This window comes from Labrus bergylta, chromosome 8 (assembly GCF_963930695.1).
Source record: "Labrus bergylta chromosome 8, fLabBer1.1, whole genome shotgun sequence".
Lineage (NCBI taxonomy): Eukaryota > Metazoa > Chordata > Actinopteri > Labriformes > Labridae > Labrus > Labrus bergylta.
In genome coordinates this window covers 13,565,330-13,585,332 of record NC_089202.1, presented here as the reverse complement: position 1 = coordinate 13,585,332, position 20,003 = coordinate 13,565,330, and the positions used below count along the sequence as shown (strand labels likewise).

The 20,003-nt window shown below is 42.8% G+C and overlaps 2 protein-coding genes across 2 annotated transcripts; both read right to left on the bottom strand.

The window, feature by feature from the left end:
* Positions 1–4,816: 4,816 nt before the first annotated feature.
* Positions 4,817–10,819, bottom strand: LOC109993719 (uncharacterized). The gene is made up of 3 exons (XM_020646774.3): positions 10,648–10,819; positions 7,167–9,598; positions 4,817–5,905 (listed from the first exon to the last, which is right to left on the bottom strand). The coding sequence occupies exons 2-3, from the start codon at positions 9,567–9,569 to the stop codon at positions 5,549–5,551; spliced, it is 2,760 nt and encodes a 919-aa protein (XP_020502430.2). The 5' UTR covers positions 9,570–9,598; positions 10,648–10,819; the 3' UTR covers positions 4,817–5,548.
* A 136-nt stretch (positions 10,820–10,955) lies between these two features.
* Positions 10,956–19,596, bottom strand: ntd5 (ntl-dependent gene 5). Its single transcript, XM_020646777.3, has 8 exons — positions 19,445–19,596; positions 17,952–18,098; positions 17,350–17,541; positions 13,712–13,829; positions 13,137–13,213; positions 12,096–12,278; positions 11,655–11,852; positions 10,956–11,547 (listed from the first exon to the last, which is right to left on the bottom strand). Exons 1-8 carry the CDS (start codon positions 19,512–19,514, stop codon positions 11,465–11,467), a joined length of 1,068 nt encoding a protein of 355 aa, XP_020502433.1. The 5' UTR covers positions 19,515–19,596; the 3' UTR covers positions 10,956–11,464.
* Between the last annotated feature and the right edge of the window lie 407 nt (positions 19,597–20,003).

Sequence of the window (20,003 nt, the reverse complement as noted above, 5' to 3'; positions counted from 1 at the left end):
CTACAGAGTCAGTTCATTACAACAGAGAGAAAAGCCCAAGAGTATTAGGGACTCACATCAAATCATGTACTGCAGCAGGACTGCAGGCTCAAATGTACCTGTCAGGACACCTTTGGGTCACCCTCTTAAAGTGATTTAGTACTGATAGCATGCAAGCATAAGTGTGTGTGTGTGTGTTGTGTGTGTGTGTGTGTGTGTGTGTGTGTGTGTGTGCGTGTGCACTAGGTGTATGTGTGTGACACAACAGGGATTCTCAGGTCAGTGAGTCAGAGTCCGTCAGCATAAAGTAGCAAAATCACCTCAAGCTCCCAGAACTTCAGTGAACATGTATGACAGTTCTTTTCCCATGTGCACATGCTCTTTACATGTGTGTGTGTGTGTGTTGTGTGTGTGTGTGTGTGTGTGTGTGTGTGTGTGTGTGTGTGTGTGTGTGTGTGTGTGTGTGTGTGTGTGTGTGTGTGTGTCTCTGTGTGTGTGTGTGTGTGCCTTTGGGCTGCAGAGGGGTAAAAAGTGGGGGAAGTGAGGTCGTAGCCAGAGCACCTGTTCTGTCAACTTGACAGACAGGCCGGTGTGTGTGCTGGTTCAGCAGGTCATCGCGAGGGGGAGACTAAGGGGGGGGGGGGGGGGGGGAGGTAGAGTGGGGGAGGCAAAAGTTTAAGAGGAAGGGAGGGAACACAGGGGGAAGTCTTTTTCAACTAGGACAGGATGACAATCAGGGAAACAGAAGAGAATAAAAACAAAAAAAGGGGCTGCCGTTTTATCGGATGTTGGATAAAGACTGTGACGTAGAGACCAGGCAGCAGAGATAGCCCCGCATGAGCCAATAAGGGTTGCCATGACACAAAATGAAACTAATGGAACACAAAATGAACAGGAACCTCAATTCAATACACGGTTACAGAGGGACGGCTCTTTCAGGTGCAATTTTCGCAGCACATCTGAGTTTTTTTCATCATTATAAAACCTCACCTTTGACAGTTATTCCTCTCATGACCTGTAAATGCATTTTCCCACACACACAAACAAGTGACACACATGTACAGCATGTATAAACAGTGACTGGACTGACAGCGTGGCACATTATTGAGGGAAAGGTGATGTAATTTCTGTTCTCTCTGGTTCCCCTCCACAGCTACACCCTCTCCTCCACAGCCCTGTCTGATTAACACCTGTTGCCACCCCCCCCACACACACACACACACACACACACACACACACACACACACACACACACACACACACACACACACAACAACCGTCCACACGCACACACTACTGAACTGTGTGTCTGGTGAGGGAGGAGGCTTGCACGCCATTAACCTTTCCCTTGTGAAATATCATATTTCATAGTGTAATTCTGCACTCATGTGCTGCACACACGCTGGGATACATTATATAGCTTGCAAATGTAAATCTATTATACATTTGTAATGTCATGTACGATAAGCGTACATTTAGTATTGCTGTCCTTTGCAGTTGAATCTGCAGAGTTCAAATATGGATCCAGCTCTCCCTTAGCTTGCTTTCCAACCTGGTAAAAGAAACCCTCCACCGTTTAAAGAGTCAGCAGAGGGAATGAGCCAGAACATGCAGCACATCATAGGTGTAATAGTGCCCTCACATGGCCAAACTGTGCAACAACAGCCATGCATTTTGCACTTTAAAAATAAGAAAACATCCATAGATAATTTAGGCTTTCCATCATGTTGGCTGTCTGTGGCAATAAAAGGACAACAAAGCGGATTCAAAACAAACATATAAAACTGCAGGCTGTATCAGAGAGAATGTAAAGCTGAAACACACACCGCTCCGTCTAACACACTTCATTACATCTGCAGCCTCTGCCTGCTCGTTCATCACTGCACCCATTCTCCTCTCTCGCTCCTCTTCTCCTCTACCTTTATCACTTCAATCACTTGGCCATGTGCCGTGTGCCACTCAGAAGGCCTGCTGCCCGTTCCACTTCACGCACACACACACAGGGAGTGAGAGAGAGAAAGGGGCATATTTCACACACACACACACACACACACACACACACACACACACACACACACACACACACACAGACAGACCCCACATATTTCCTACTTCTCTGTCCGTCATCCACCTGTCCGTCAGTCACTGCACTTTGAAGCTCTCTGCAATCTGGATACCCACCAACTCTACACACATACACACACACACTTTACTGTACACACACTCCTCTCCAGCTGGACTACCAAACTCAGACACAAGGTTGAATATTCATCATCATCACACCCTGAGAACCACTCAGCGATGCAGCAGCCCAGCGATGTCAATTAGAACCCAGAGTCTGTTTTCAATGTATTCTTTTTTTTTTAACTGATGGAGCAGCATTGATTAAGCGGCTCAACCCCTCACATTGACCTCAACAATATGTATGAAGCACCTCAACAACAAGGTTAGTTTAGGCCCCCTCTTTTAAAGGACATAAGGGGAGAGGCTTACTGTTAAGTGTGACCAAAATAAATTAGCCATTTTCATTATAAAAAATGAATTCCATCATATCATGTGATGAGGAAGTGTGAATAATTATATTTAATCTTTTCTTGGGAAAAAAAAAAAACTTTTCAGGGTTCACGTAGGGGCCTATGCATTCTCTTTCATGTTTATATACCATAAACAGTGAATGAAAAGAATTCAAACATTGAGTTGATGTTTTGTATGATTTACAGTCACGTGTGGACTTTCAGGGAAATGGTACAATGGTTATGATAAAATATCTTTACATGTTTGTATTAGAGAGAGTCTGTGCTGTAGGCGTGGCAGCAATCACTTCAGGATGATGTGATGTTAAAGTGTAGTAGCCTAGGTGTGGGGGGAAAAGGCTGTGCAGAAGAGCTGAAAGAACATTTTAAACAAATGTCAAGGCAGTGTCACTAAGGAGTAGGATGAATTGTAGGAGTGTGTTTCTAAAGTACAGAAACAGCTAGAATACAGAGATAACTAGCTATAAATACTAAGTGTTAACTATTAATAGTAAAACAGCATTTATAAAGCATTTGAACTATGCATCCTACAACTGTGCTAATCACTGTAAGTGACTCATAATTAAGTGCACAAAAGTCATACCAACAGAAACTTGATCACACAAGGTCACACAAACTACCAAATAAATTGAGAAGTACAACTTTGCCACACTTGAATGATGTTTACTAACATAACAGTATGTAAAAAGACTGAAAACAACATAAAACACACACAGTTTTAACTGGCTAACACAAAAATCCCGGAATTATCAACTCACATTTTTTCTGAAACACACAAAACAAATGTCCATCCGGGACATCTGTGTCCGTAGGTGGTCCGTAGTCTATGGTTCGTCGTAGGTAAGGTCAACACGTCAGAGTATCTCCCTCCCTACCGCATTGTGGGGATGCGCGGTGGGCATGCGGCGTTCATGTGCATGCGGCGTTCAGGTGCATGAGACTGATCAGCCACGTGAGATGTAAAGAAAGGAAAGACCGCTGTCTCTGTTTATAACACACATTGTTAACAGTGTTAATTGTCTACAATAGAGTATGTCTTGTGTTATTTTCTTTAATTATGTGTTACAATATGTGTGATGTGAGAAAGTAGCCAAATAAAATAGGCCTACGTAGTCGTGAATATTAAATCTGCCTGGCCTCAAAGTCAAGGTAGGTTTTTTAGATGGCCTGTAATGCAAAAAACGTTAAATTCAATCGCACCACGAAGGAGACCTGCTCATGTCCTTGTCCTTTGCTGGCACAGCACAATACAACTGAAGATAGTCAAAGACATGTTCCCTTTTTCACATGTTTTAAATATTTCCAAATATTTCTTTGTTAGTTTTTTCTTGTATTTTTCTTTTATATCTCCTCTCGAAAGCCCTTCTTAGCACATAGACCAAGTGGTGAGTTTGAAGAGTCAACTTTCACTAGGAGCTCATAATTCAACTATTTAATTTTGTTAAACTGTCTTCATTTTACTATATTCCAACATTTTGTCTAGATTTCTTTGTTGAGTTGGAGAAATTGAAAAATAAAATGTTCAGACAATCTCAACCTGTTGAAGAGTCATATTCTTCAGCTGGTGTGTGTTCTGCATTTTCACACTGCATAGAGCATGAGGAATTTTGAATCCTACAGTTGGTATGGACAGGAGGAAAAATACAGTGTCAGTGACTAATAAGTCAGTATGGGTGACCTCTATGCCCTCTGTGCCCCCCAAAAAATCTGATACTTTTGATCAATTGTGTTACAGCAGCACTGTTAACCTTAGTTCCTCTACACCTCTCTCCTTCCACTGACCCTCTATAAAAGATAGTATGCCAAAGTAAAATACATCAAGTTTAACCTGGGTCTATCAGCATGCAGCAGGAGTATCTCTTTTTCACACAGTGACCAGCATATGGGACGTCCATGAGGACCCAGTAAGGCCATTTGAGCATTGCGGTCCTTAATAACTTATCTTGAGATCAGCTTTGTTAGGCTCAGTGGCGGAAATGGAGCAGAAAATTGAGAGTGTGAGAAAAAAACAGAGGACTGTCTTACAAACTCAATTACACCCTGGAGGCAGTCCAGCAGATACACATCAGGTAGATTTCTTCTTTTTCCTTCTTTAACGAAAAAAAATGTATGTGAAGTCTGGCCTCATCTTTGGTTATTAATGTAGAATAGAAAGTTAAATCTGAGGATCAGTTCATTTAGAAGAGATGTGTTCACATCTGCAAAGAGAAGTTATTAAATACCTTTTTTTAATCAACTTTAACTCTTCAACAATTGCTTTTGGGGAGAAATGAATGAACATTAAAAATATGATGAAAAAGTAGTTAAATTGATAAAGTTTAATTCAAATAAGTTAACATAATTCACATTTAACAAAACAAATCTCAATATAGTGTTCATGTGAGAATCAATCAATACATTTGGTCAAACTCTGACACAATATGAATTAAATATGTAAAATAAAACAGCTGCAAAAAAGTTAGTATTTTCCTTCACAATTTACATTTTTTTGATATTTTTCTCAAATAAAACATGTGCAAATGACTCACAGTGTCTCTGACAGTGACAAGATAGATTATATCTTTCACATATAGTGCAGGAGTGCAGCTAATAAAAACAGTTCTCTCTATATATATATTTACAGCTAGAGCAGAGAATTGTTTACAGTAAATCAGTTATCTTTCTTTTCTGAGCACTTGAGGGTTTTTTCATTATGGATTGTATAGGAATGCACCTCTTGTTTGCGATCAAAATAAGCATTTCGAACTCAAACTAAAATAATTATTACAAGCAGGAGATTTCCCTTTAAATTATGCAATTTTACCCAAAACATAAACACTCAAATTAGCATCAGAAGGACTGAAAAGGCTGAATATTTGGACCATTAAATGGAATGGGAATACTATACATTCATAAATAAATTATTTTATAAACATTGAAACATATTGCATGTGCTCCCTTCCTTGACTTTGAATTAATGAGGAAAGTTTAGTGTTTAACACTTGATCACCCTGCTGATCTCCTTCCTACACTTTGGACTCTGTGCAGACAGCTCTCTAAGTTTCCAACTCAGACTCTGAGTTTTCCAGGTTTGACACAGTGGAGCTGTACCACTCAGCACTCTCCTCTTCCTCCTGCACCCTGGATCCTTCACCTCCTCCCCCCTCTCCTCGGCCGCCTGCTCTCCTTTCGTTCAGCATCTCCATGGCTACTTGGTGGTAAGGGTGTTTGCGCTTAGTGTGTCTACGTAGTGTGTTGCGCTCAGCAAAGCGGGTGTGGCAAAGTTGGCACTGGTACGGTTTCTCTCCGGTGTGCACCCTTTGGTGGCGCTGCAGCTCACCAGCTTCCCTGAAGCGTTTGGAGCAGATGGGGCACACAAAGTTTCTCTGGCCTGTGTGGATGTGCTTGTGTCTCTGAAGGAAAAAGTAAACATTTTACTTAAAAATGAAGGGAATTGGAAACGCTTTGTGCATTGCCAGACTAATTGTGTGATCTATTCTTATTTTTCCGGTTGTCTTTTTACATGTCTTTATTTCACTCTTTTTTTCTGTCTCTCTCTCCGTCCCACTTTCTCCACCTAGACAGTTTTGGCAGATTACTTTCCAACAATTGTTCTACCTCTTAAAATGAAGTTTTTCCTTGCCACTGTTGCATAATGCTTGGTGGATTGAGCCAGGTCAGCATTTATACAGTTAAGATTAGCTCTAACAGCTCTAATAACTTTAGAAAAGGCAAAAGCAGGTAGCTGTTTTTTTGTCTAAAAAACTATAATACCCACTTTATGCTACCAGCTCAGGGGCGTGTCCAAAGGGGTGGCCAGGGGTGGCACGCCCCCCCCCCCCCCCCCCCCAGAAATCTGACTGGCCATCCCAGGTGCCACCCCAAAAGTCGTAAACTGTGATAGGCTATTTGCCCTGTCAAAGGCGGGACCTATGTTAAAACCAACTAGGTCATTTTTTGCAAAGGCTGGTAGTATGTTTCTTTGCAATATAGCATACTTCCTTTTTTGTATCTATTTTTTTTATAAAAAAGAAAGTATGCAATCTGTCTTACTTGCAAGTCAGGACCAAAATATTGCCATTTCATGTATTTTTGCAAGTTTAACTGTGTTCAGGAGTTAGCATGCACATTTTAAAGTACTTTAAATTGTGACTTTGAACAAATATCTTTTCTTTTTTTTTCCATTGCAAAATTAAGCTTATATAAAGTTATAAAGGGTAAATAATTGATATTTATTTGTGTGTGCTTGTGTGCACATCACACTTTAGGTTACTCCTGCAAAAGTCAGTGACCCGGTTTGGCCACCCCAGTCAAAAAAGGTCAGGACACAGCCCTGTACCAGCTCAACACCAAACAGCAGACACACACAAATAGCGACAAGCTCATAAAACTAGCAAAGCATTTAGCAACTAAAGAGCAAGATATTTCCCCGGAGAGTAGGGAAAACAAAGCTAGAGTTAAAAGAGTGAACATGGTATCCATCAGATTGCCACGGATATCCATTTCATTCTAATGTTGCTCCACATCTGCTGGGAGTATAAAGAAACTGTTTCATAACATATAAGCTGGAAAGGTGATACAAATGTTTTAACTAAAGAATCTGTGACTTACTTTCTTTTTAACTTATTTCATAAAGAGAAAACAAAATAATAGGAAGCATTAGTAAGCACTGACCTGCAGATGGCTAGATCGTTTGAAGGCTTTCCCGCACTGCTGACAGACGTGAGGCTTCTTCTGTGAGTGAGTGATGGCGTGTCGCTCAAGGTCAGAGAGGTAAAAGAAGACACGCGGGCACAGCTGGCAGTACAGAACCCTACGGGTGTTGTTGGAGGACTCTTCTGAAGAGAGGGGATCCAGCGGGTCCAGGGGATCCTGGGCGGATGAGAGGATAGATCCAAAGGGAGGGGAAGGAGGAGCGGCGGCGTTTGAGAAGTAAAGATGGTCGTCCAGAGGTAAGTGTTGTGAGTGCAGGTCTGGCGAATCATATTTGGGTTCCGAGGCAGGTGACTGGGCCTCTGAGCTTGGCTGAGCTAAGCTTTCCACGGTTGTACTAGCAGAGGATTCTGAAGTTGATGGCTTGTTGTTTTCATTAGAGATTTCTTCAGCAGATATGGCTTCACTTCCTGGGATTGATTCGGAAGAGCTGATTTGAGTATGAAGAAGGGGAGTTGTGCGGTGGAGGTCATTCTGAGGAGCAGGAGAGGACGATTGCATGCTAAGAGAGGCGAGAACAGAGCCAGCGTTGACATTATTTACCCCTGACAGGATGACAGGGGGGTTATTGGGGCTCAGTCTGATGATGGGGTGGGACAGCGTGGGCAAAGGTGATCCCAGCTGACCACAGGGCAAAGGGAGGGAGACCGCAGGAGCCGAGGCTGCCGTGATTTGTGACAACTGACCTGTGGCGGGGTCGAGAACGGCAATCGGGGTGGAGGTAGAGGCGGAGTCACCAGAGGATGTATTGGGTACAGATGATAAGAGAATGAACATGGAGGTGGAAGCACCTGGGGAGGTCTGTGTGGCTGAGAGAGGAAGCGATAGACCCCCAGGAGCAGAAGAGAGCTGAGGGGAGGAAGTGGCTGACAGGAAGAAAATAGGAGTGTTTGTAGAAGGGCTTGTGAGGATCTGAATGGGCTGGGTCGGGAGTGATATCCCAGTGGAAGCTGACTCAACAGAACTAGAGTCCTGAACAGGTTTAACGCTCAGTTCTGCAGGTCCAGACGGGTCTGATTTAGTAATCAAACTTGCGAAGGCTTCGTTCTTTGTCATTGTCTGATCTATAGGTAGCGACAGAGAGTCTGTATCAGGGGCTGATGAGGGGGACAGATCACCTGAAGTTTCATTTAGTACTTTATCCAAACTTTGGCTGATGCTAGGATCTGCTAATTGAGACCACTCTGTTTCTTCCTCCTCTGCTAAATTAGCCAGATAAGACTGAGGATCCTCTGACGTGGAAGCGCCGACCTGCTGCACTTTAAGTCCATCCAGACCGAGAGTGTACGGGATTCCCTGGTCGTCTATGAGAAGAAGATCTTCAGTGTCACAGTCCACTGAAGAGGAGTCAAAGAAAGAGTTAGAAAAGAAAGCGGGAGACAGAAGAGAGTCCCCTAGGGTATCTCTCCCATCCATATGTTGCACAGTGTTCTCTCCTCGACCCTCGTCGTCCTCTTCAACTACATCTCTGTCTCCTTCTCCCTCATATTCATCCACCTCCATGATCAGCGAGCTCTCGCAGCCTGAATCATCCAGTAAGAGTCCACACCTCCTGTCTCTTTTCTTGGGCAAACTAAGATCCAGTGGTTCTGTCTGTTCTTCCATTCCACAATCCAAAGTCTCACATGACTTTAAATCAATTGCTTGCAAAATTAGAGGAATATTCTCAATTTTTTGCTCCGTATTTTCCTCTTTAATCCTTTTCTGGGTGAGTATTTTTTCCATATTAGTGCAGGGGATCATATGAGTCTCTGGGTTATGGTTTTGTGTGACTTCACCACTCAAAACTTCTTTCTTTTTGCAGGTTTTCTCTTCTGTCTCGTGGAATGATTGTGGTTTAGCATCCTCATTGTTTTGATGAGAAACTTCCTGGATTTCTTCTTCATTCTTATCAGCAGATATTTTGTCTCTTAATTCTTCAGCTGAGACAGGAACAGGTCTTATAAAATGTGAGCTAGCAAAGTTTTTGGTCTGGCTGATGGCAGAGTTTGTGATTGGCTTCTTGCACTGTGTGGGGACAACAATTTTGAGTCTGATTGGCTGGCTGCAAACTACAGGCACTCCAGTCTTGACTGTAATAGGCTGTCTCAACCCAGCAATCTTGCTTCTTGTTTCCTGAAAGGCTGGCTTAGAAGTTCCGCCCACCTCTAGCTTTTTCCCATTGATTGATGGAGCTTCTGTCCTGATGGTCAGTGCTGCTGTGACAGGGCATGGCTGGAGGTTACCTGGTACAGAACAGGGTGAGGTGTTTTCCTTGTGGTCCAAAAAAACCTCTGTCACTGGCCCTGATCCTTCTGCACACTGGCTGCCATTTTGGACATCCAGGCTGCCACTGGTCAGGACTGAAGCCAGCTGAGAATCCATTTTGGGGCATACCCATTTATATTTCTAGGCTACATAAAAGGAATAAAATTAGAAATTAGAAACCCATAGTAGAAAAATGACAGTAGGCATGAATAAAAAAAATATATATCATGGCAAACTGGAGAGGATTACATAAATAAAGGCCTTTTCTGTTTTATTTATTTTTTTTTAGTTTTTTTTTTAGTTAAAGTAAATTTGTCAAATGGGATTTTTGGGGTCAAGTTTAGTTCAAACGCCAGTAGTCACAGATTCTGAGTTATTGTCTGTAAATGAAGCAGACTGAACCCCTAACTCCCTACAGCGACATGATGAACGACTCAGTTAACCCCCTCCTCCTCCTCCTCCTCCTCTTCCTCCTCCTCCTCCTCCTCATCATCAGACCGTCCCGATAATTGCGTTGAATAGCTTCCTTTGAATGATACGAAATTGTACAAGCGAATTTCTCACACGATAGAAGTCGCCTATCATTCAGAATAATACCGGGACTGACAGATGTGAGCGAAACATTTCCTCTTTCGCAGGGCTACTTCTACCGTCCACATGCATCACAGACAATAAAACATCATTTCAAAACTCGCATTGGATTAATACTTGTAGCCTACTCCGTTTGCTTTCGGTTACGAGCCTGTTCTCAATATTTATCTGTGGATAAACCGAGAAGCACTATCCGTGGAGGACGCCATTACGCACAGTCCTAGGTCCGAAAAGCCAGTATAATGGACATAGTGCGTGTGCGCTTTGACAGCTCTCGGACCTGGGACACCGCCATCGCTATCACTTCAGTCAGGGTAAAGAAAACGCGAATATTTAAAGACAGTCTCGCTGTGAAACTGATCTTTCCCTCAGCACCGGAGCTTCCTCGGACCTAGAGCCAGCCATTTTATAGCCGAGGGTCCGAAACAGCGCGAGTGCAGCCCCGGCAGCTTTTTAGGACAAACTTTCCCCGCGCGCTGTCATCTCGTTTCCCCGCGTGCTGTCAGAGCCGGCGGAGCACGCGCCGGGCTCCCTTTCGATACATTTAAAACTGTATTTTAAACTATACTCCACCCATACTCTCGCGGCATAGGGACTGGCTTACCCGTGCTGTGGATATTTCCGGAGGACCAAATATGACTGTGCAGTGTAAAGGGTGATGCTGCGAATGCCGAGGGAGGGAGGGGTCAAGGGGAGTTGCTATGGTGTCGCAGCCTACCGGGTCCGACCAGTAGCCATGTTCAGCCTATGAGTACGGTTGAACCTGCAGCCTGAAAAGAAAGGCTCCCTGTGCGCCTGACAGTCAAGCAGAAGGGAAGCAAAGCTAACGACACATTGAAAGTCTATAGAAATATGGCCCTGAACTCGCATAGCCTACTAGCACTACATGTGTCACCCAAGAGGAAGCGAGAGGCCGTTTTGACATAACTTTATTTCAAATCATTAACACTTACAAGCCTGGAGACTCGATGCGTCAGGTTTAACGGAGGAAAGACAGATCACACAGTGAGATATCACAGAGTCGTTATTATGAGGAAGGTTACATGAAGGTATCATCACAGGCTTAACTGAAGTAGTAATACATTATATATTCATCATAATGAAGGCCCGTGGATTGCAGCCACAGTATGCATAGTCTCAAGCATGAGAAAGATCTAAGTAATACTTTTGCAGTTATAATTACGCCCGCAGTTTGATAGCATGCAGGATAAAGTGACAAAGGCCATGATCCTGAACCACAAGAGCTGTGAATAATATTTCAGTGTCTAACAGACCATAATCATAGTAAAGATAGTCGAAGGAAAGCTGCAGAGTGGAGACGGACTGCCCAAGATGAAGGCTGCCGGCATGAGTCAGGTGGAGGGCTCTATTGTGACACCATGTCATGAGTGTTGGCTGGTTGAGGTCAGACGTGAGGGTCATCACTCCACATCACCAGGCTCGCACGCTTCAATCTCCGAGACCAGCCGGTGGGGGAAGAGTTTGTACTGCAACCATGTAGGCTCTGGAAGACAAAATAAACTGTCAACAATAAGTCCATCCCACCTCATGCTCCTCTCACAACAGATGCAGATAAGACAAGGAGGATCTGCACAGGAGGTCATGGTTTACCAAGGTAGCAGGTTGGTGGCTGCATCTCTCCATCAGAGCAGGTATTGGTTGCAGTGAGGCTGCACTGCTTACGAGGATGTTTGCAGTAGAATGTCACGTTTTCCCCATGAGGAACCATGGCGTCTGTAACATCAAACGGCCAGCGCTTCACTCCACCAATCACAACACGGCTCCGCTCAGCAGGGATCAGACAGCGAGCTGTGGAAACAATCAACAAGGCATGAAAGCACAACATTAGCATCATATAAAAACTGCTGATGCTCTTTTCATGCTTGAGTCTGTATGTATAGGAATGTGTCTATGTGTGTTAGTGCAAAGTTGTATATTTGCATTCTGCAAACATTAAATGTGTCATAAGAATTTAAATGCTACATTATTTTTTAAAATCTTGATTATCCTTAACATAATGCATCTTGTGTAACAATTTCAAACCTTCCTCACCTCTGCAGTGTGGGGGCGATGCACTCCAGCTGCCGTTGGACAGGCATGTGACCTTCTGGGGTCCATCCATCAGGAAGTTCTTCTTGCATAGGTAATGGATGTCAAAGCCCACTTCATACTCAGTCTTCTGGACAGCCACCACGTAGCCCTGCTCCACTTCTCGAGGAGGCTGGCAGTACACCTCTAACAGAGAGAGGAAGAAGCAGATGATCAGTCTGTTTGTTCAGGGGATTATCTAATCAAAGAGGAGATCTAGTTAAAAAGTGTGAAACTGCAACAATGCCTCTGTTTTTTATGATGTCATCTTATCTTTACTTTAGCAAACGGCAAAGTTGGTCATAGTCCGCTTAGCAGAGGCATCCTGTAAGATAGACCTTTTCAACTGGACTGGTTATTCGGCCTCTGGGCCAAATATCAGCACTTTAATTATCTCTGTTAAGCCTTTGGATCATTTACCAAAGAAACACTTATTTTATTACAATCTTAAGCTTTACATGCAGTTTAAGAAGATGCAATTTAGAAAAAGTGAAACGGAATAAAAAAGCTACCATATGCAACATTTTCTTTATTTTAACAACAATTGTACTTTTTTTCTTTTAAGATTAAAAAGTGCAGTTGTTATATTTTAAATTGTAGTTCTCAAATTTAAATATCCAGCTCCTTGGTTGGTAACTCTTTTTTTTTTTCAGGTAGGGCCCTTCCTTAAAGTAATTGAATAGTTGTTGTTGTTGCTGTTGTACAGGCCACGCAGTGCCAAGTTTGGCCACAAGATGGCAGAAAAGCACTATGAAACTGAGTTAGAGAGCTGATCGAAAGGCCTCTGCTTGAAGGATTTTTTTTTATGTTCATCTTCCTCCTTTGATTCACTCTTTTGCATATCTGCACATGCACACAACAAATAAATGTACACACAGTCCTTTAGTCCATTCACTCTCGCATCAACAACCATTCATTTTTTCTGACTAAACCTTGAAAAGACTGACAGTAAAGAGGAAGACAATTTCTCACACACACTCACCCATATAACCCGTGCACACTTACCCTTACAGATGGGATGAGGATACTGCCAGGTCTGATTATCCTGGCAGTAATTTTCACTGCTCCCGACTATATCGGCCCTGCAGAGGAGAAAGAGGAGAATGATGGATGCAGGTGTTGGAGTGACATTTACATTATTGACACCTAATGAGCCTTATCTAAATAAAAGTAATGAAAAAAGGTGTCAATGGTTCCTTTTTACCACTCTGCGTGTCTTTCAGAGGGTCTAAATTTTGTGTGCACAGCTCTGGCTGACACATCCACTCAGGCTCATCTTTTCCTGTGGATGAGTCAGTGTGTAGAGGAGAGTCAATACCAGATTAGACTGTAATGACCTAGTTAGCGCAATAGAGGCATCAGCTGGGAGATCAAAATGAATTCCCTGCCATTCATCGCTCATCATCCGTCGTTTCCCAAACACCTCTCCTGTAATCAAGGCCTCCCTCCTCTTCTTCTTCACACTCCGTCCCCGTCTTCTCACTTCCTCCATTTCTACCTTATCATCATTACAGGTTTCTCACAGCCTCTTCCTACGCACTCACAACCTTAACCCCTCATTTTCTCCCCCTCTTTCTCACCCAGACAGGCAGCTGTAGCGGATGGATGTTCCAAATGTAGCGTTGCCCTGGATGCTGAAGGTGTTGGTGATTTCCTCAGACAGAGGGCAGGTTTGAGAAGCGGTGGGTATGAGTGACTCTGAAGGGTGAAGAAGAAACAGAGGGTTAAAGACTTTATTTGTAGATCCTAACTCTCAATAAAAGTCGCAATAAGTTGAAGAAAAATATACCCTATAACTAGCAGAAAATCAGCCTTCAGTTACTTTATGACATTTCTACAAGAGAGCAGATGATTGGCAGAGGTGGAGTACACTCAAGTTAAGTAAAAAATATGTAGTTTGTTGTAATTCATTTGAATTCTTTAAAATAAACTTCTAAATATTTCTACATTTCCTCCCTTGTCCTCATGAAGGGGCTGCAAGTCACTGCATCACATTGAAACTTCACAGAAGTTATAACATGTTTAAAAGTATGCACTGTTTTAGATTCCATCATTCCATCATGCTTTTATATTTCACCTGGAACATAATGGCTCAAGTAAAAAACAAATGTGAATGATTTTAAGTGTCCCTGTAAATTACTTTAAGCCGTATTTAAACAGTTACTAAATTTGAAACACTTTTGAATGTAGTTGTATGATATGAGCTCATTTTAAGTGTAACACGTCCTATAAAATGAGTTTTATGTTATAATATCATTGTATGTTCTACACAAGCCACAGCAGGAGTTATTAGACACTTAAATCTGCATACAGCGACCTTATTGTCTTCACAACACCATAATACAACACTGCTTTCTGCAGAGTGAATACTTGTACTCTGACAATTTGTCAGGGTACATTGCATTGTTGTATTTCGGTTTTTGTTTAAAATCGTTCTTTATCCACAACTGTCCTGCACTGCCAGCTTTTATGTGTTGTGTAAATCTCCTTGGAGAAATGCAGAAACACTACAGAGAAGTAAACACAACCCAAAATATGTTCCCCATAACCCACACAAACACAGAAAAAACATACAGGAGAAGTGTTGAACTGACGGATGTTGATGTAATTTTACAGCTACACCATTAACAAGTTAAAAAGGAAGAACAAATAAGAACATGAAAAGAGGGTAGCGGCGCAGAAAATCAAATGGATGGGGAAAGGAATTTCCATTATTCTTCCTCATTTGACTTGTGTTTACCAATGTGTTTGAGGTCTGTGTTTATTTTGTGACCCACAGAGGCGTTTCACCCTATGTCTTGTTCTATTTAAGTTGAAAGAGCCCTTCTTAGCTAAGGAATCAAAGTTCCATGAGCAGGTGAAACACCTCTCCGAGCTCACAGCTATATCTGTGATTGTATAACACAGAGCAGTGCTCGTTCCTGGACGTTTGAGTACCTCACGCTCATGGAAATATAAATATCAAGAGTGGTGCTTGGAGAGAGGCTGCAGCGACCTGAGCTCCATGAAGCGCAAGGTTTTGGAGCTGTACACCGCTTTGAGAGGCAGAGACAGCTCTAGCCTGAGGGCTGTCTTAGGTATCTAAGCGCGAGAGACGTTAATATAACAATGTAAAGGCACCTATGGGAGAGGAAGAGTTACGATTCTGTTTGGCTGCGGATGAGAGCCCAGAGCCCAGTTTCTGTTTTCACATATTGCCCTTCCTCTACCTTTTACTGCTGACACCCACACAGACTGCAGCAGCAAACTGCTGTGAAGCAGGTGCAACAGTTCATCTTTTAAAAAATTAGAACAAGTTTAGTTGAATTTTAAATGCATTAAATACACTACAACCATAAACAGACCAAAAGATGCAAAGGTTATGGTTTTACTGTATTTGTCTCACCCAAACATTACCATGCACACAAAATCTAAATTGACTAAAAAGCCCAGAGTTGCAATGAGGTTCTCAGCTCTCATTGTACAGAGAGAGAGACTTTATCAGAGGCCTCAGATGGAAGAGGATGAGAGGAGAAAAAGAGAAGAGGAGAGAGCAGAGGAGAGGAGAGCAGGGAACAGAAAGAAGCCTGCAGCAGCATGAAAAAGAGAGAGCTATCTGACTCTTCTGACTGTGATCTGTCGCCCACTCACACACGCACGCACGCACACACACACACATACACACACGCACACAACAGAAACTCTGTACCACATGTGCAATCCACCCCCTACACATCTAATGTATACGGAGAAATATCTACCTCTCCAATAAACACACACAAACACACTCTCACTGTGTGCTCGCAGCTCCGTGTGCCACTTTAACAGTGATCTGCCGCCCACTGCCTCTCAACAGGCATGAAGCAGCTCGACTCACACTCCAACACACATGCAAAAGGAAACACAATACGAACGCTCTCACATGTTCAAAACCCACCTACCTTCTGCCTGTCTCTCAGCAGGAGGATACTCTACCAGAGAGCCGAGAACCGTATCCTTATTTCACATCTTACGAAAGATAAAAAAGCTCCAAGGCTGACACCAGGACCCAGCAGGGTTTGAGGATTCCTAAGACAGCATGTTTGCTGTAGCTGCAGGTGTGTGATTACCGCAGCAGGAATCAACCTTTAAAGCTGACTTTGTTCTGCTTTTTGTCAGAGTTGGCTTGTTGTCGCATGCAATAAGCAAAACCCATCTTTCCAGATATTGAATAATGACAAGATGTGTAGAGTATGGATGGTGCATGTAACGCTCTGCAGCTGTGGAAGTAATCAAATGCATAGCAGTGAACAAAATTCTGCCTTTTTTTGGCCATTTGTTAAGATTTATCCTCGTTTGTTCCACGTTTAGTCCAAAAGAAAGTACAAATATGTTACTGCATGATCATCTTGGCCAAAGACTGAAACTTTTCTTTCTTTCCATTCTTTTTTCTTTCTTTCCATAAGGGCTGAGTTCAGCTACTCATTTGTGTCAGCTTTATTCAGGCCTACATACTACATTAGATCTTTAAAGCAAACCTGTGGAGACATCAGTCAATATTGTTGTTCATCTTTAAGCTTTCAATTCATTTCTAGATTTTCATTGAAACTATTTTTCAGGAGGTCATAAATAATCTTGAATACTGTATTGTATTGTATTGCTTTTTGCAGTGTTTTATAGTCTTTTCAATCTATTTGACTACTTTATTTTGTCTATGTTGCGACTACATAATCCAAACCATTAACGAAATATCAAAAGATCTGATGTCATTCATGTATATGATGTATGCATATACAGTATGTACATACATTGTCAGTGCACAGGTGTCAATATGATTTAAAGCACAATCACATGTGTGCTGAGCTTCCTCTCATCGTTAAACTTATTAAGGGTTCATCAGTATAGTCTTCAACAGATAGCATGAACAACTGAAGCTCTAGTTGCTATGGTGATGAAGAGCAGCCCCAGTTGTGCAATGTCTCAGCGGACACAATCACAGAGGGGGCTTCATTCCTGAAACTCTCTTTCTTTCTCCCAGTCTGTCTGTCTGTCTGTCTGAAATGATCTAAACTCTTGACTTCATCTGTAACCTGAATACAAACTGAACACATCACGATTACCTGAAGCGTTTGATGAGAAAGGAGATATTTAATAAACGTAAAAGTATTATTCTTCCAGATGTTCGTTCCCTGTTCTTAAAGAGCCTGATATCAAGTGAGAAAGATGCCAGAAGACACATTTCTGTTGAACTTAAACGCACCTGTGCAGACGGGCACATCCCCGCTCCACTGTCGGTCACCTTGACAACGTCTCATAGTGGCATCCAAGCCGTTTGGGAGTTTGAATCCCGGCTTGCAGCGCACTTCAAGGAGAGCATCGAAGGAGCTTGTGGGATGGAGGAGGCGAGCTTCTGAGTTTTCACTGGGGGGCAGAGGCCAGGGACAAGTCCGACCTGAGGAGGGAAAAAAACTCAATAGAAGGCAAAGGAAAAAAGGAACAAACAGTACTCAGAAGGTGCTGGATTGTTCTGTATGCAAAACAAATCAAACCGTTAAACCAAACACTCTTAAAAAAAATGACACTAATGAGATTGTATAACCACACTGGATCCAAGCAGTGCCCCATTTAACAATGCATAATAAAAAGCCGGTTTTCTGCACTCTCAAAGGGCAGATTTTCAGCCCAGATGTTATCCATGAACAAGGCTTTTACTTTGTTTTCAAGGGAAAGCACAAAATGTTGTATGTTGGCACAGCTGCTCAACACACACACACACACACACACACACACACACAAACACCTCTAATAGCGGTGCCCCCAAAGTCGTTCACAGTCAGGGCACACAAGCACACAAATAGTTACCTGGAACCACACAGCTGAGACCACACTGGCCGTCACACAGGCACTGCCTCTTGTTTCCACAGTCTCCGTCAGTCTTGCAGGGCCGGGGACACGACTTCCTCTTCTCATCTACCAGGAGTCTGGGTGCACAAGATCCTGTGGTGACACCTAACACACACAATCACACCATCACTGTAATTGTCCCTTTTGTTTGTCTCTACTCCTTTTACAGACCCTCGTAAAAGTAGCAAACTGGAAGGGCTGTCATGGAGATTTTCTGGTTGCCAGTTGTACTTTGTTTTCTGTTTGAAGGAAAGTAAATTCACTGTGGGTGGCTGGGTAAACATTTGCCGCCCAGGTTGCCAGATGAGCAATACATACAGTAGATTGCAGGATAAATGACTGTTTGCCATTCATCTATCAAACGGGTTGAGGAGGTAAGAGTAAAAAATACCAGTATGGAATGAGGAGGATGTACCAATTGCATAAAGTCAAGCTCAAAGTACACATAATTTATATTGTTGTAGGAGTCAATCAAAAAGTGGGGAAGTTCTTCTATAAAAAAAAAGTGTTGGAGATAGTGCTGGTCTGTTTACACGGTGTCTCCTCTTGTCTCTCATTTCGTCTCTCTCTTGCATGCCCAGCCCCAGTGACAGGAGTGACTCTAAATACAGAATCAGTCTATATGAGTATAATCTAGAATCTAGTGTACCCCTCCTCATTCCGCTCAATCCCCAACATCCATCACACACTATAAAACCTGAAACCAGCACTTATTCCATTGCACACTAGCAGAGACACACCCTCAATGTCCAGAACATTTGAGGGGGAGAGGAGGGAGAGGAAGAGGGCGAGTCAGACAGGGTTCCCCATTTTTCATCTCTGAATGAAAACATGTGTGCTACTGTATCCACTCTGCCCACAGCACATGTGACCAAAATCCCACATGTGCCAGGCTAATGCACACATGATCATGCCAGAAGAGCAGCGAGACATGGTGTACGGTACATACATGTAGCAGCAAGTATTATGGATGAGTAGGAAATTCAATTTAAAGGTGTAAAAGGTCAATAAGGATTATGCACAGTTACTGCATCCACAAAACAAATGTACCTTGTACCAATAACTGTGTGCAAACAAATTTCTCATGCATGGTATTAGCAATGCAGACAGGCATTCTTTATATAATTTAGCACTATTTTTTAATCAGTCTATGTTAATCAGCAATCTTCCAAATGCATATATTGCAAAGTCCCAGCGTTAGTTGACCAACTGCATTTGACATAACTGAAAGTAACAAACTAAATATGCAAACTGATAAATTGCAAAGTTACAAGCTTTAAATGCATCATCATCTTCATACTGACACACAATTTATAGACCAACAACCACTGCAGGTGAAAGTCATTTCTTCATTTCCACCAGTATTTAGTGATAGTCTAGCTGTGTTTATCACGCAAACAGGGTTCAGTGATCTCTCAGGTGTGAGTGATGAATGGAGTCAGAGGTCTTACCTGGAGTCTGCAGGGACACCAATCCAGCCAGAGCCCAGAGGGACAGCAACAGCAGCAGTGCACAGTCCATCCTTACAGCCAGGCCTCAGACGATATGAGGGAGGCACCCGCAGACACAGCACTTTTAAAGAAGGGGGGAACAAAGGGTGGGAAGAGGGGGAGGAAGGGAAGGGGGAGGTGGGGGGACAGAGAAAGAGGGGGGGGAGAGAGAGGGCACAGCTCTGGAACATCTGGTTCGCGTTGAGGAAGAGAGAGTTGACAGAAATTCCACTCTGAGGGACCTTTCACCCATTTCTGTTGAGACAGCAGATAAAGAGGGTGACACGGCTGTTGTCCCCTCACAAAATAAACAAATAGAAGTAAACAAACAGGAACAGAGGACATTTATGGACTTTACCTGAAGCTATGTGGAACATTTACCCTGTTTTACATTCAGTCCTGCAACCCCGTGTGACTTCAATGATTTGTTACATAAGCCGTAATGCCTGCTTTATTTGCATTTATACCCTCTACAAATGTACACATTCTAATTAAGATAAATACATCTCATTTGTGAGCA